General features: G+C 42.0%; 1 protein-coding gene across 1 annotated transcript in view; it reads left to right on the top strand.

Annotated features, from left to right (window-relative positions):
* The first annotated feature begins 252 nt into the window (after positions 1 to 252).
* Positions 253 to 18120, top strand: part of LOC119162396 (nose resistant to fluoxetine protein 6) — an 82271-nt gene continuing 64403 nt past the window's right edge. The window contains exons 1-5 of the mRNA XM_037414790.2: positions 253 to 386; positions 2940 to 3031; positions 9515 to 9694; positions 10771 to 10864; positions 11564 to 11650. Coding sequence (XP_037270687.2) covers positions 2998 to 3031; positions 9515 to 9694; positions 10771 to 10864; positions 11564 to 11650 — 395 coding nt within the window. The 5' untranslated portion in view covers positions 253 to 386; positions 2940 to 2997. The remainder of the gene's footprint in view (positions 387 to 2939; positions 3032 to 9514; positions 9695 to 10770; positions 10865 to 11563; positions 11651 to 18120) is intronic.

Below are 18120 nucleotides of genomic sequence, written 5' to 3' on the forward strand. Positions count from 1 at the left end.
CGCGGATGCGACAAACGCATTGGCCGTCGAAGGTGCTCTGAGCGATTTCGCAAAAAAAAAAACAAAAAAACAAGAAAGAAATACGAAGTAAAATTGTTGTCACTGTGATATGATATCACGAAGCGAGAATATTTTTTGTTGTCTTATTTCCATTTTGTATTGTCGACAGCGCTTCAACGGCCAAAGCAGCCATTACGGCCGCGGAGATAACGAAGGGTGGAAACTGCAGGGCATCCACGCATTCTCAGAAGTGGCGTATTTGCGACAGCAGATGCCACTCGTGCTGTTCCACGTACGATGGTCCGTCGTTATAGACAGCCGAATTGAACACTGAACATGCAGTCTGCTCCCTTTGTCCACGTGCCGCAACTGTGACAATATATCCGGTAATTTTTCATTACTAGATACTAATTGATTATATTATTCACCAACTTTTTTGTTGTTGCAAGAATTTGTAAAGTATTACCTTTATGTTGTGCCTTTGCCCTAACTAATTCCTGATCGAAGCATATACTTTTTTTCGAAATCTGCCTCAGTGTTTGTTTTGTTTTTAAGAAAGAAAGTCACAACCTTGGCGCAAAAGCGAAACAATTAACGTGATAGCAAATATTTGGAAGGTCACGTGAAGAATGTCTAGCAGATCAAAATGTGCCTCAAGCTTCTTACGCTCGAAATGTACTCAAAGATACAGATGAACAGAAATAAGCGTCTCAGTTGTTACTTTGCTGTGTCTGAAAAGCGCCCCCTTTTCGCAAACGGAGACTCTGCAGTGAGTGCAGTGACCTTTGTGCGCCCCATAACTACAATAGAAGCACTCGAGTGAAAGCCCAAGGCGTACGACCCACCCTATCGCGAGATAAAAGCGCGTGTTTGAGCGTCCACCCCCCCCCCCCCCCTTTCTTCTCTGCCTGGCAAAGTACGCTGGGAGATCAGAGGGTGCGCCGCGGCGTCCTGACAGTCTGGCGACGCGCGCTCATCTCGCTTGTAGTGTTGAGAACTTCATAGTTCCCCCGAGATGGCCATCGGCAGCGTTAAGTGGTAGATAAAAATAACTTGCCGTTTCAATGTTGAAGAAGGTACTCGTTATTGGCTCATTGGCTAATGCCTCGCAACTGCAAGGTCGGCTGTTTGATTCCCCGTGCTGCAGTTTTTTTGTAGATTGTTTTCATTTCTTGCATTTTCATATTTAGATATGCGTGTACATATACGGAGAATGACGGTGATGTCGACGCCGACACCAGCAGCAAAACTCAACTGACAGTGGCCACATAATTGCTCTCTAAATAAAACAAAAGAGCACTAAACACATGCAATATGAAACACACGCGCTCTCGTGCACTATGACTCCAATGCTTTCAAGTGTTCTTTCTTTGATACACGGCTACGTTCGTTCGTCACGTCCTTGTACAAGGCTTCACGCTGGCAGATGGATGCGCCAGCAGTGTCTTTTGATGCGTGTTAATCAAACAGCGTGAGGTCCTGTGCAGTGAACCAACGCGTCCCTGTATCAACAAAAGAAACATTATAAGCACTGGGGTAGTGGTGCGCATATGCGCGTCTTTTACATATTTCGCGTGTTCACGCGCTTTTGTTTTTTTCTCAAAAACAGCGAAGCAGTTTTCATGAAAAAAAATTGATTTTGTGGTTATTTGACGCGAAGTACCACACACTGTAATATTCTGCCAAATCGAGCAAGAATAAAAGTTGGTTCAATAAAGTTAAGTAATGAGTGCTCACTAAGGAAACATAGTTGTTGTATGTGAACGTGACTACCACCATTCTGAAATAGATAGGACTCTAGTAGTCAAATGTTTTTTTTTTGGTTTTAAACGAAGTCAGCTGGGACACTCTTTGTATGTATGTATGCATGTATGTATGTATGTATGTATGTATGTATGTATGTATGTATGTATGTATGTATGTATGTATGTATGTATGTATGTATGTATGTATGTATGTATGTATGTATGTATGTATGTATGTATGTGTGTGCGTGTGTATGTGTGTGTGAGGGTGTGTGTGGGGCCAAAAAAGATGGCGAAAACTTCCTGAAACCTCCTTTACACGGCATCCTTCATAATCATAGTGTTATACTGTGTCGTGAAGCACCGCAATATTCTTTGTTAGTTAGGTATAATCAACTCTTCCGGTCTCTTGGTGACGTGTTGCAGATTTCTGCCTCCTTGTTTATGCGAGTCTATTTGCAGAAGTTCAACTTTTTATGCCGAGTTCATTTTACATCCGTCACAGCTCTTTCCCCCTTTGTTGCTGCTCACGTCAGAGCTTGCGATCCCAGGAGGGCTAAGCGGAAAATAATTACGTTAATAAATTGAAAAGGTTGGCGGATATTTTGAAACGTTAAAGTTTCGGTTGCCAATTACAGAGCAGAATATTTATTATTTCCTTTGTTTTTTAACTAATAATTACCTTCTGCATTTTAGTGAAGCAAAATTCTTCACTATTACTGTTAATAATTAGTGCAGTGTATTTCAGAAGTGAGCTTCCAACTGCCACCAATTTCGCCAAAAATAGTTGCATGGTTATGCATTTTATCAATTCTGTGACAGGCCCCGCTATACTTCGCGATTCCTCGTAATTAGGGGCCGATGTCGCGAAGGGAGGTAGAGGGGGCCACGTTACGTCGATAGATGTCAAGCACTTTCAGTATTGTCCTGTACAGACGTTCTATTTGTTCTCTAAGCCAAGTTTTACCTTATTCGTTCATCTCGTGCCTTCACAGGCACTGTATAGTATTGATGAAGGGCACGTAAACAGTACGAAGTTAGCATGAATGTTAGCATTATTATCATTAATGTTTCGCATATTGTAAATTGTCGATGTGGAGTTAGGCCTCGCTTCCTTTATTCACTTGAGTGCAGAACAACTGCCTACAGCAATACACATTAGACAATAAACCAACCATACTTTACCCTGTGCAGAGCATTCTTGGCTGTTCTTGCCGCCCTAGTAGCTGGAGCCACTGTAATCGATCTCTACATGGATTCGAAGGGGAATTCAGCACAAAAAGGGGGTAAGTACAAGATTTTTTATGACATCTACTGGTGATCGAAGCAAATTGCGATGGCTGAAACGCTGACGTGGAGCGGGACAATAATTTTGTGCAGCATTTCTACAGCATGGGCACGTTTACTGGACTTTTGATAAGAGATAACTCTGCGAGAAAACTCCCCATAATTCCAGTCGTTTCTTCCTCTGGGCTGCAGACTCGTGCTTCAATACTATTGTTTTACTAGGTCACATGGTTAGAGATTTCTGTAATAAGTTAGGTCAACTTATATGTCGTGAAAAATTGACTTCGTTTAGGTTAAAGAAAAGGTAAGCTTCAGCAGCTTCGAATATATGAAGGAACATGGCGCTAAGCGATAAATATGTTCTTTGCCGTAATAAGGCTTACATATAAAGTTGTACACCTGCCAAAGTTTCTCATTACTGTGCGCGGGCTCACATGGTTTTGGTGGTGTTGCCACAGTGCACCTATGAACTTTGAAGCTCTATTGGGTCGACTGAACATAAGATCGTAAAGCAACAATATATTAGGCTACAACTACGAGACGAGAATAGGGGACTATGAAGCTATAGGGGACTATCAATTGTTGTAGGCCCGTGTGCTCAGATTTCGGTGCACGTGAAAGAACCCCAGGCGGACTAAATTTCCGGATCCTTCCCCTACGGCGTCGCTCATAATCATAAGTGGTTTTGGGACGTTAAGCCCCACATATCAATCATTATTATGATGTTACTCGAGAAGTTTATTTAGCGCGGCACTTAGTTGACAAGGACGAAACAGAGAGAACACAAACAAGCACTAGCTTTCAACAATAATTTATTTCGAGCCGTATCACAGAATATATAAATGAAAAGGTGGACACACAAGCATGCGCAAGTGTAGTGACATAAAAGAATGGCAATTCTTTTCGGGATAATGATAAATAAGGGTTACTGACACATTCTTCGCCAAGCTTGTGTATAAGATTCTACCATAAGCCACGTGGTTTCATTTCTTTGCATGCAGCAAACTGAGAAATCGTCGAACCTTCGTCGAAACTCACACGTGCAGCAATGCACGGATAACAGATCACCTCTCCTTCGTATATTCATTGGAGCGCTTACCTTTATAAACATGCACACCAACAAGACCAACAAGGCACCCTTGGTAAAGCATGTTATTTTCACTCAATTTTCTAGCGGAGGAAGCTACTAGATGCGAAACATTTTAGGGTGGGGTTAAATCAAGTATGTGGCGTGACCATAGAGAAATATACTTACATAAAGAGCGGGCACTCCCATAGATCGCTGCGGCCCGGCTACTGCGCTGCTGTCAGCGCCACTAGTGCCTAATCAGACCCGATAATGTTTTTTGCATAAATAAAATAACAAAACTTTTCCTTTCCTATGCTGGGGTTTGAGCGCGTACCCTCATGCTCCGAAAACGAGAGTCTTTACCACTAGGCTAGACACCAATCCGTGCACGAAAGGATAACATATACAGCACATGTAAACCACGTACACCTTGTGCAAAATAAATGCAGAAAAGCAACACTTTCAAGTTAAACATTACTGCTTTTTGTGGTAAAGCAATAAACGTTCTCAGTGGGACACGTTTTAAAGCGGATGTGGAAAATTGCACAAATCAATGAAGTTTCTTTTTTGCAAAAATTTGATGCCAAACTTATGTTTTCGTTGACCTGCTAAGGAGGCTATTATATGCCATGACAGAAGAGTGGAAGCGAGAATGGGCGCGCCATCTAGCGGCTGGTCAGAGCCTACCTTGCTGGGCCGCGAAAAGGCTCGAGTGGTCACTCTTTATATTGTATGTTTCTATATGGCGTGACCACCCTTACTGCGCATGTGCGTCCACTCACCTTTATCTCACCTTCTACGCATCCCCTTCCCTCTCCTCGCCACGCAGGTGCAGGCAGCATCTGATAGCGGGTTTCTTGATGAAAAAAAAAACAGACTATACTCGCGCTGCAAAACTGTTCGCTGGCCCTTCCGTATATGTAGGCACTGTATCTTGACCTTCAAGGTACACTGTAAACAAAAATAGCCTGAGATGGCAGTAAACGACTTGTCGTCTAGCGCAAGCCCATTTGGGCGTTGTTTCAAACTGCCCGAAGAGAGTAAAAAAATTTACTTCCGACTTGGTGGGGGTTTTTGGATTGATTTAGGGGAGTTCTTATATACATCCGTCGGGGAACTTCTTCAGGTCCAAATGGGAGTAAGTTTTTCACATCCACTGAGAAATTAAAATCACGTCTGCAGGCGTACCATGTGCAAGCCTAACTTTATTTTAATTATTTTCGAAGCCCACAATAGTGACCAGAATACACAAACATACACACAATACTCACACTCACCACAGCTTGCCGCTCATGCTACACAGCCTCGATTTAGTTGCTTGTATATATAGGCACCATATTCTGCATTCCCATGTGACAATGGAATGGCCCTTTTTGTACTAATAATTAAGCAGTAAACATTCACAGCGTAGGTAAATATTTGTGAGGGCCTGATGTAAGCACTTCAACACACAAGCCCTTTAAATGCAAAATGGTCTAATAATCAATACCTTTTTATTATAACAAAATATTTATCACTTGGTGCTATGTCGGACGGGCTGAATTTGCGTTAGGTGCACTGTGTGTCAATCCCTAAAATGCACTGAGTCGTACACAAAGCCCGAATGGCCGTGCATGAACACTTCAACGACGCGCATTCAGCAGCTCCAGCGATGAACCGAGATAGCTTGACGATTGATTGATGATTGATATGTGGGATATAACATCCAATAACCACCATATGAACCGAGATAGCATCGCCGCTACGGCGTTCAAAGACTAGCCCCCGTGTTCTAGAACGTCCCTTCACTCAACGCTCCACCTTCACTTGAGAAAGCCTATGGGAGCGCCGTCTCTAGTCCCGACAAGTCACTGTACATCAGTGACAATCTGCCGCTATTCTTGAGTAGCGCAGCACCATTTTTAGCCGAGCCGTGGCACAGTGCTCAACTCTGTCAAGTGAAGGGTGAAAGTCGAGTGGAGGAGCGTTTGTGAATACGGGGGTAGGCCTCTTTCAGGAGTACGGCTTGGTTATACGAGGAACGAGAGCTGGCTATCACAAAATGCTTTCTTACGTGCAGTTTTCTTCTCGTTATATTTTCCATGAACAGAATTAGATGCCTGCTATCCACGCAGTTCAAGCTACGGATAGACTTAAACGAACAAGATAGTTCGCAATTGTGGTTCCTGTAGCTCGCATGCATTGCAGGGGCACACATGCCGTCCGCCGTTTCTGCGTGTCTCCGCCTCATTCGGTGCTCGCCTTCGTTTTAGTCATTTGACAGCGGTGGTCGCAAGGCGCAGAAGACTGTTATTCATTCCAGTATCCTTTATTATTTGTGAAACACATTCCTTGCCTCGCCGGTGGTCGGTGCTAGCTCGTAGAGCTCGCCATGGTGGCCGACGCGCAGAGCGAGCTCACGGCGACGCCGGCTTGATACCGACGGCATACCGAGGCCTTCTTGATGTTTAGATGTTGCAACCGGTTAAATACCGGCGACACTTGGAGAAGCCCCCGTCGGCGGAGTCATGGCGAGTGCGTCGCCGGCTTAACTCTCAGACCGGTTGTCGGCCAGCCTGCCATGGTTGAGCGAAACCTATTTCAGACCGTTTCGAAGCTTTAGACGGTGAAACTCCAGGATCAATGGCTGATGATTGTAAAAGCTTACTTTTGTGGACACTAAATTACTCGTTAATTTTTTTTTATAACTGGGCCCTTTAAAGCAAGGCATTCGCAGTGTTTCGTTGAGAAATCGGACCGATGTCCAGTGTAGTTCAACGGTGCAAAATGCCGAAAAACTTTCACACTAAACACCATCTGGAAGTTGCAAATCTTCGCTGCACTTATAATTTGTTGCCTGTCGACGGACGCTCACACGGTCAGCCGCACATAGCACTGATGTTTCACACCGACGTGCAAATAGATGTCTCTATATACACACACGCGCGCATGTCACGACCAAAGTTGTTCTTTTCAAAACGTCTATAGGGAATTTGTAACCTAGTGACTTGAAAATTCGTTGGGAGTTGAACGAAGTAATGTCGTTCAAAAACTTTGTCATTAAGCAGGGGGCGCTTTACGACGACATGTGCCCAATTCAATCCCTACCAGAGAGTAGATGATTGGGGCAGGAGAGTTGTGGGGCATCATACGCTGAAGCAAGTCTCATCACGGCTAATTTTTGCTTACAGTGTAGAGCCGGGTGGGAGATCAATTCTCGGCGTTGTGGAACAGTAGAAATTCGCAGCGTGGGCGTTCAATAAAAACGGGCGGTGGGTCTCTGTGTTCAATCGGAGTCTTCTCTCTCTCATTGCCAATTAGATGCGATTTTTATGTTACAGTAGGAAACACCGGTCCATGACTGCGTGCTTTGCGCCTCCCAAGGTTCCTCTCTAGCGCAACATTGCGATGGGCGCCAGTGCCAACGCCACCGCCAGTATAAGCGTTCGCACCCATTGCTTTGCATCTGTTTGGTGCTGTGTTTCCAAGAATACGTGGCTGTGTGGTAGACCACCTGCTTGCCCTGCAAATGGCCTGGGTTCAATCCCCACCCAGCACCGGAGATTTTAGGAGCTTGCTCCTTTTTCCTCGCGGCTTGTCAGGAAGCGAGTGCCAGCGTGTACACCAGTGTTGCCAGTGTGTACACTTCTTCGGTCGCCCCTCATTGTCACCTTTCCAGTGATTCCAAGAACACTCAATAGAAGGCGCGTTGGTTTACGATGGGCCGCACGCTGACTTTCTCGAAGTGACTTTGAAATAAATAGAAATGAAAGTGAACATAAAAATGTGGTGTCGTAACTTTCTCTCTTGAATGGTCACCTCGACAACATCACACCGAGCATGAGACTCGGGGAGAGAAAGGAATTTGAAAGAGAGAAGACAAGAGAAAGGTGTTCATGGTGTTTGGTATTGCCGCGCGCAGACGCGCACCGCATCCAAGCCTGGATAATGGAAAAAAGAACATCAGGCATGTCGGCAGGGCAAGGACGATCCTTGCGACTACGTCCACTTTGTTCTTGTCTTTTCGTAGGCATATCAGCGATAGACAAATTTCTTCGATAAGTTTTACGCACGGGTGCCGATATCTAACCAAGCCCACTCGCATGCCTGCTCTCAACCCCGTTGAGGAACACCTGATAGCTCCAGGTCTGTCACATACGAGCATTAGGCAGCGGACAGTATGGCATTTAGGGACAGGTGGTTAACGCGCCGGTCGACGTGGCCAACTTTGTGCAGCGCTGGCCACCGGCTCGTGAAAAAGCCTTCTTACAGAAATGGACTCGCCGAGAAACGCCCCATACAAGCTTCTCAATATCATTGACTTTGTGGATTAGGCTGTGATTTTTAATAATAATTTATTCACACGAAAGTGTTCTATGCCGGGGCCCACCTAGGTTCTGCTTTTCATTTCTCAGTATTCAATTTTCAACGTCCCGGAAGTGACGTTGCAATATTGATACTGACAGACTGCAAGAAAAAAAAAGCTAGAAGGCAAGCATCTGATTCACAGATCGCCTCAGCGAAGTGCCGCCTCCACGCTGCCACGGCGGCGTTTACGAAAGGAGTGCACAGCTGACACACGTAGCAGGAAGGATTTTGACAAATGTTCGCGCTTTCCTTGTGTATACTTTTGCGCTCGTTTCATTTGTATTTCTTTCTATTTGAACAGCCTGGTTAAGTTGCCGAGCTGTGACAGTTGTTGGTCTGTGCTCGTCTTGTGTATTCAGATTTTGTCCGTGATTTCTGCTTGAGGTGTGTGCTGCAAGATTTAAGCTGCTTGCCATTCCTAAGGAGACTTTGTAATTTGTTGCTTTTGCTGAAGGAATGCAGAATAAACGCTCACTTATCTCTGTTATAAACATCTTTCACGTTCGTGTTATGCCGATTTCTAACAGGGGGATCAGCGACGTTTCTTTCCTGTCTTTCTCAATATTTCAGTGAAGGAGAAGATGAAAATTTCTCGCTCACAGCTGATTATGCCTACGCTGGAATTTCTACAGAACGAGCTCCTTTACGCGGTCGCGTTAATACAGCATGCGCACTCTGACAGTGTACATCGCACATCATACACCGAGGAAAACGCATATTACACCACGAATTGCTCTTTGTAATTAGAGAGCAGCCAACCGCCTCAACCATCATTGCACATGCCTATGCGGAAACATAGAGAAACGATTATGTCGTATACGCGCGCAGTCTTACTCAAAACCTATAATATTTCAGTTGATTACAACTTGCGTTAATGCCGGTGAAGAAAAAAGTAACATCAGAACAACAAGAAAATCTTTTGTGATTGTCTGCTATGTGCTCGTACATGCTAGAATACTTGAGGCGTTTGATGTCTATTTGGAGAAGCACACGCAAACACGTGAAGAGCATGCTTATGATGCTACACGAATTTCTGAAGCGTAGCTTTCTCACAACTTTCTTCCAGGTGTGCTGCTAAGGCTTGTGGCGGGGTTCTCGGCAGCGAGAAACACGCGATTCTTGTTTCGCGTGACCGATAAGACGAAGCCCGACCAATACTCTCTCAGATTCTTGCACGGTGTGCGTGCCATTAGCGTCGGATATATTGTACTCGGCCATTGCTACCAGGCGGTATCAGACACTTGGGGTAAGCCCTTTATTCTATTTGTTGTTGTCGGGCTGTCGTTTGGTGTTTGTGTGGTGGATATGTGGCATGTGGGTTTCGAACATAATATATAGCCTATACGGTAGCACTGGCACACTAATAAAATAATACGGGTTGTGAGCGTGCATGTAGAAATATAAAACATAAGTCAGTTAGGTCTTTGCTCACGCAAAACAAAGTGCCTCACTGTTTCTACATATCGTCTACCCAAAAATGAAGTAAAGACCGAAAGAGACTTCGTGAATTCCGAAGTGTGTTCTGCAAACGCCTCTGGCCATTGAAACAGGGTCGATCAATATGGAACACGATGCGCACGTTTCCCTTCCAGCATAACTGAACACGCTGGCCACTGCGACGCTATACGCAAGCAAAACGCGAGTGCTGTGGAAAACGATGTGGCCCGCGGCCACCTGGTATCGTTCCGGGGAACAGCCAGACCGACTAAAGGATGGGCGTGTGCAGTAAACAATAAAGGTTTTCCCCCTAATAGCCGTATATGTATAATTTAATGTTTTCCAGTTTTGCGTATCCCCCACACACTCAGTAACTCAGCGCTGTGCTGACAATCACTGACAGTGCAAGGAAATGAAACGAAATGCTAAGAATTTACCAGTCATATAAACTATAGAATGGACTTGGGCGACACTTTAACTCGCATTTTGAAAAGGGTTACCTTAAGCATAACTTTTCGTTTAGAGTAATTCTATAACTTCTCTTTAGGTGGTCATTTCATGTTTAATGCTTTTCTTCAAGTGTTTGCTTAACCAAACCGGAAATGGGAGCATTTCTCAAATACTCTAAGCGAGATTATGTTCTAATTGTGTTGCAAAGCCGCCAGTAACTTTTTCGCGTGAAAATACGCTTGTATTCTTTGTATTAACAAACGCCTATTGAAACATACTTCACAGCAAGACTATATCCGATTTCGAGTGAAATTTTTTTCCACCTGAGCCTAAATTTTTCTAGCCTGCACCATCCTTGCAAACAAAACTGAATCTTGCAATAGCGCACACTTGTTCAGTCACTTGCTAGTTCATACCTCTTTTTTTATTTTTTAGGACGCTTCTCAAGTCTTTTCATCGGCACTGATGACAGCGGATCCATGATAATAGCGGCGGCATTTAACAACGTCGACACTTTCTTTTTTCTCAGGCAAGTAAACTGCATAGGCTGGTACAAAAGAGCACTGGATGGCGCTATCTGCAGCTATTGCGGCGTAACGTAAGGACCACAGTAAGGAATCGCCTAACAGGAAATGAAGCGAAAGCCAGCGTTTCGAGTGGAGTGCGCCCTGCTGCTTTGACAAAAACAAGTCCGTTTGTCAAAACATGGCATTCCTCTAGTGTCGTCTCATCTAGAACAACCTCGCACCGCTAGAAACTTCCGTTTTGCACAGATAAACACTAATGAAAAATGAATAAAGTGAATGTAAATATTGTTCTAAGCAACTTAGCAATATTTTCTTAGTAATTTCTACTTCATAATGACTGAACGAGAAATAGACAGCTTAGTTTTTCAAAAAAATTTATATCAATAGCAGGATGGTTCATGTGTGACCATTAAGTAGGCGAGCATTATATACACTAAAATTTAGGTTACATCGGCATTGTTCTAGCTCTATGAACTTCCGATATGTATGAATGTTATGCCCTAACGTTATGCTCTGAAAGATAAGGTATTGATTTTGGATAACAGTTATTGCAAAGCTACTATCTCATAGCAAATGCAGCCACAGATTTACAAGCTTTAGCTTAAATGAGACACATTCGACGAGAAAAAATACATTAGTGACCATGAACACTGTAATTAATAACTGCCCTTAGCCCAAGTGAATTGTTATCTACTTTGCAGTGGCTTCTTGCTGTCTCTCGCTGTGTTGAAACAAAAAAAGAATGGACCACTCGTCTTCCTAATCGCAGTGATACGAAGAGAAATCAGGTAAGGAATGCTGCTTTTACAATTTATGATCTGAAAAGTTTGACCGTTCTGGCATCATTTCGAATGGCTGACGCCCTATAGTTTTATACTCTATAAAGTTGAAATAAAGCAATGTGAAACGAACGCCTCATGACGTTTCTATTTTTTTGCGTATTCACATGGACTTGTAGAGTGTTTCGAGGGTTCTGGGCAAACTAGAGGCAATAATTAGTTCTATTTGGCACTTAGATTTTCAAATAATTTTTATATTGCCAGAATGTAACATAAGTTTTTGTCCTTACGCAGCGCTTATAAAACATGGTATAAATTAGTACAACCTTGTGCACTTCAATGCATGTAGGTGCACTGGGCAGCACGATCACTTTTTCGATCGTTGCGCCAGCATTAAGTTAGAGACCTAGTCAAAACATGTCGTATCGTTATTAACAAAAGTGACAATAGTAACACGCACCTATCACCCAGCAACTGTCACACTAACGAGTCTACGTTTGATAATAATTACGCATGTCTTACGGTGGCTGACTTTACGGAGGCTTAGAAATTTTCAACTTTTGTTGCAACACATACTTATCTGATTTCGTAGACTGGAATGCTCTAACTTCATTAGCTTACTCTGGAGCTGTAACAAACTATCACCTTGCCTCTAAAGACCAACGTTTGCTGGGGAAACTCTGTTGTTGTACAAAACATTTACGTTAACATTGTCAGAATGTATCGCATCAGGAGGACAACAGCTGCCATTTCTAAATAAGTCCATGGCAAACCAATGGAACTACTCACTGTGTACTGTTAGCCGTGATAGTGCACATTAGGTAATTTGGTCAAACTCGTTACTACAATGAAGCGTCGGCACACTCTCAAAAAGGCTGAGTAATGACTCTGTACTATCATCTTACTAAATGAATCATTTTCGTCGATAAGTTGCTAATTTTTTACTGTCGTTTGAAAATAAGTGCTTCTCATAGTAAAATGACACATAACAAAAACAAGGGCGAGAACAATACAAAAAATGGCCGATCCCCCGTACAGGGGGAATTAATGTTAAGCGAAGCACAATAGAGAAAGGCGGATATGCCACTTTAAAATCAGCACAACGTTACGAACCAGGAGTGAATTATGCTGTAAATGACTTCCACCTTATAGTTATCGTGATTGGACGTGTCATTCACCTTCGTCGTCTGTTCATGTCCGGTAATACGATATTATGAGTATGTGAAGCTAGCAAAATGGCCACGAGCAAACTATGAGTGTAGCATGTAGTCATGTTTCACATGACACGCATGTCATAATTATCGTGTTTGCAACGTGTCATTTACCTGCGTTGTCTATAACCGTGACGTGATACGAAATTTGGTTTATGTTGAGCTAGCGAAAGGGCCGCAAATGCACTATGAACGTAGCATGTGATTATGTTTACATGACAGGCATATCATTCATGACTCTCATGTTTGGACGTGTAATTCATCTACATCGTCCATTCACGTCACGTAATACCGAATTCGGTATATATGAAGCTAGAGAAACGGCCGCGAGCACATCATGAACGTGGCATGTTGTCATGTTCTTACATCACACGCATATCATCATTATTATGTTTGCACCAATCATATACCTTCGTCATCCTTTGATGTCACGGAACTACATGTATGGTATATGTGAAGCTAGCGAAAAGACCGCGAGTCCACCATGACCGTACCATGTAGTCATGTCTTTACATGACATGCATGTGATGATTATCATGCCTAGACCTGTCATTTACCTTCGTCGTCCATACGCGTCCCGCAACACCAATTTTATTATATGTGAAGCTAGCAATAAGGCTGTGAGCCCGTAGCGAGCGTAGCGTGTAGCGATGTTGCTACATGACATGCATCTCATGACTATAATGTTTGCACCAGTCACATAACTTCGTCATCTATTCACGTAACGTAATACTAAATGAAGTATATGCGAAGCTACATAATCGAGCATGGGTGCCTCAGGAATGTGGCTTGTAGTATTGTTCCTTCATGACACTCGTGTCATGATTTTGATGTTAGGGTCTGTCACTTTCATAGGTCACTTGTGTTCGCCATGGAATCATGTCGTGTCACGCAAACGGAACCAGCGCAAGTGCGGCAACATCATAAAATGTAAATCATTATATTTATGACATACAAACCATGATTTTCATTTGATGACTAATCACTTAGGCTAGTTATACAGTTATGTTACGTCATACCAATTCTGCTATAGATGTCATTATCGAAACACCCCGGAGAGCAAAGAGTCGTAGGTGGCTAGATAGATAGATAGATAGATAGATAGATAGATAGATAGATAGATAGATAGATAGATAGATAGATAGATAGATAGATAGATAGATAGATAGATAGATAGATAGATAGATAGATAGATAGATAGATAGATAGATAGATAGATAGATAGATAGATAGATAGATAGATAGATAGATAGATAGATAGATAGATAGATAGATAGATAGATAGATAGATAGATAGATAGATAGATAGATAGATAGATGGATACGCTATCGATATATACCGATGTTCGCTAATAAATAATTCGCATTTAATACAAAGCATGAATGCGGGTCAGGCAGTTAACAGATGCTCGTTTAGGGATACGGTAGCTCAGCGCGAAAATTGAAGCATTATGTTAAAGGGGCCCTGCAATACTTTTACAGGTAATCACTGGACGACTTCATTGAAAAAGTTGATTGCATTCCAATGCCATCAACATATTTAGAATTTATCAAGTAGTAACAGAGTTACTGGGATTTGTCACGTACTTTAACTAACACTGTCTACGTCCTGTCGTGCCAAATAACGCATCGCGAGCTATGATGAGGGGGCGGAGGCGGGACAATTGAGTAGGAGGATGCGTGTATTCTTCAGCCCGCGTCATAACCTTCAGCGCTTTCTCTTTTTTCGTTTGAAGGCGTGGCATAACAAATTATTTATTTATTTATTTTAAGTACTGCAATCCAACGTTTTGGCTCATGCAGGATGGGCCTCACGTACAATGCAAAACTAAAGTTCAAACAACGCGCAATGGGTGAACACAAGAAATAAAACAAACGATAAAACTAGTACGACAAGCACTTAAATATAGGTCCATCAAGACGTGTGGTAAGAGCAAGCATAAACGGTAACAATAAAGAGTGCCAGCCCTTTAAAACATGCCATCAGATAGTGTTAACAAAGTCATCGGTGTCGAATATACTCTTCGGCAACAAATTTATTCCACGACCGTACGAGGGAAGAAACTGTATGTAAATGGTTTTGTATGAGCTAAAATTGGTGCTAACGAAAATCTGTGATTGGGAAGTGTTGTTCCTGTACTATGACGCTTAACCGATGTTGAAAAAATATACATTTATTTTAGCTGCTTGGCAGTTGTAAATAAATGAAAGGCGGTTGGTTAACTTTCCTCCTGGATTCCAGCGTTGGTATGTTATTGAGCTTCATCAACGGATGTAGGGAAATCTAGACTATGTATTTTTCAAATTCAAATCTTACTGCTTTCGGCTGAACATTTTCTAGTTGTGAAGTATTGTTTTGATAATGTAGATCCGACACAATTGATGCTTGCTCCAATCGAAGCCCTATGTAGACATTGTAAGCGAGAAGTTTTATGCTTCTAGGCACTTTCCAAAGTTTTTTTTAAGAAGCCATAGCTTCTGGAGACAGACTGCACAAATATCAAATATATTTTTTGACCATGTGAACTTATTTTTAGTGTAACGCCTAAGTATGTAAACGAATCAACTTCTGAGCCGACTGTTAATATTTGAATATATGAAAGTACTGACTAGTTTTTTTCTAGCTACACGGAGTTTAAAGCCATTCTTCAACGCTTACACTCCTGTCCATTTGCAGATATACTGTTTTTTAATAAGATGTGGTTATTTGTATAAAGTTGAGCTTTTCTCTAAAACAACGCAATAAACAGCAATAACCGTAATGATACAGTACCATGAACCACTTCATCTATGAACTACTAACTAAATAAGAAATACTAGAGGGCCTAAAACACTACCCTGAGGCACTTCCGATGTAACAAGAAGCACAAGGAATGAGGAAATTTCTATTTCTACAATTTTTTACTAATAGAATCATCATCATCCTCATCAGCCTGACTACGTCCACTGCAGGACAAAGGCCTCTCCCATGTTCCGCCAGTTAACCCGGTCCTGTGCTTGCTGCGGCCAATTTATACCCGCAAACTTCTTAATCTCATCTGCCCACCTAACCTTCTGTCTCCCCCTAACCCGCTTCCCTTCTCTGGGAATCCAGTCAGTTACCCTTAATGACCAGCGGTTATCCTGTATACGCGCTACATGACTATTGGAAAGATATGCCCTAATCAATTTACCAATAAAAGACGGCTGGCCGAGACGTTCTAACGTATACAATAGCTTATGTGGTACTTTATCTAAGGCTTCCGAAAAAGCCAAAAATAGAATTTTCACATGCCCAGAGATAAAACGTGCAGCCATAACCTCATGCACTGTAGAAACCAACTGAGTAACTGTAGACATTGTTTTTATGACACTTTGTTGTTATAGTGACAATAGACCTAGATTAGTTAGAAATTCTTCAATGGATGTATTTTGCGATGTTAAACCACACATATCAATCAATTCTGGAATGTAACAAGCCACAGCATGGTCCAAGAATTTGCAACACGTGCTTATGACTGAGACAGGACACTAAATATTTACTGAAAGCCGGCCACTTTTCTTGTTTATGGGTGTAACACGTGTAATGTGCCAATCAATTGGAATGACACTTCTGGTTATCGATGGGTTAAACATGTTAGTCATAAATCCAGAAATTTGCCCAGCATTGCATCTAAAAAGTGTTAGGAATATCATCTCAGTCAGCAGACCTATTAATACTCAGTGTTAGAAGCATTTTGATTATGCCATCTTGAGGTATTACTAGTGTTTTCTTTGTTTCTGTCTTGGCACCTTAATAGCCGTATTCATATAATTCAAAAATACTGTCCGAAATGATCGATTGAAACCCTATGCGATTTCTATCAGTTTCTGGACGATTCGATTATGCACTTTCAGTTTCTATATCTCGTGATGAGCTTCAGTTATGCAGCGCCAAAATTTAGGAGGGTATGTCCTAATAAATTGAGCTAAGGTATTGTTGAAGAAATTATTTTTGGCCTGTCTAACCTCTTTCAGCAATTCTGGTTTTAGTTCATTGAACTTTTATGCTGCCTTCTGAGCCACCTGATTTTTCGTTTATTCTTTATTATGAACCAAGTGATTCATGAATTCGTGCACCACTTATGTATTTGTTTATTAGGAGTGTATTGAGAAATGCAGTGTTCTGAAGTAGAGCGAAACATTTGTCATAAACACTCACCCTCATGACTGTCACAGGCAAGGTGTACGTCCAAATAATAAATAATGATTGTATCATTAGACATATTAGAGTGTCCTATTATGGCCGAAGAATAAGTTTTCTATTCACAAGAGCCTGTTTAGTCTAATTAAACAATACTGAATTATGATCGGAAATTCCAGGCTCCACAATAGTTGTTCCACGAATTCTTATTGATAAATAGCTAGTACAAAACCAATTTGCGCGAATGGCAGTTTTATTTATATTTATTTATTTATTTATACATGTACCTACATCGCCCTTACGGGCATTATTGTAGGGGGGAGAACAAGCAAAAGAATACAGTACAGTCGATATACCGAAAAAGATGGTTGCGGATAAAAGGCTGTATCGTTTGAAAGAACATAGTCATAACAAAGTGAAACAACAAAGTGAAACAACACTGTCATAAATAAGGCATCAAATTGTAAATACAAAGCAAACGTTGAAAGAGAAGAGTGCTATTGGTAACACAGGGCAATAAAAACAAAAGAAAATAATTAGTACGGAACGCATCAGAAATGTACAGTAATGAATAGTTCAATAAAAAATTGTGCAAATTTTTAACAAAAGATAAGGGAGGCGCAGAGACAATTTCCTCTGGCAAGCCGTTCCACTCATGCGTGGTTCTTGGAAAAAAGACGTATTTGAATGCGTTGATCCTGGAAGTGTATTCACGCAGTTTTAAAGAATGGTCAGTACGGGGTGACACATAGGTAGGTGGCCTTATATACTGATCCTTGTCGATGCCTGTTTTGTTCATGAATATGCTGTAAATTAGGGACAGTCGTAGGTATTTTCGCCGGTCAGCTAACAGAGGCCATTGCAATCCTGAACGAATGTCAGCTGATCTTATGGTAAAGTTATAATTGCTTGCCACAAAGCGTGCTGCGCGTGCCTTTTCACAATTTGATCAAGATTCTGCCATGGGAGTACATAATATCAACCATATGCCGCTGTATTAAAATACCCGTACCACAAACGGCTCCAGTCAATAGACGGAAGACGGAAGAAGTCTCCATTATTAATCAGGTTTGTACCTGAAAGTTTTAGATGGTGGTCCTATAATA

The sequence above is a fragment of the Rhipicephalus microplus genome, chromosome X (genome assembly GCF_043290135.1).
Source record: "Rhipicephalus microplus isolate Deutch F79 chromosome X, USDA_Rmic, whole genome shotgun sequence".
In the NCBI taxonomy this organism is placed as follows: Eukaryota; Metazoa; Arthropoda; class Arachnida; order Ixodida; family Ixodidae; genus Rhipicephalus; species Rhipicephalus microplus.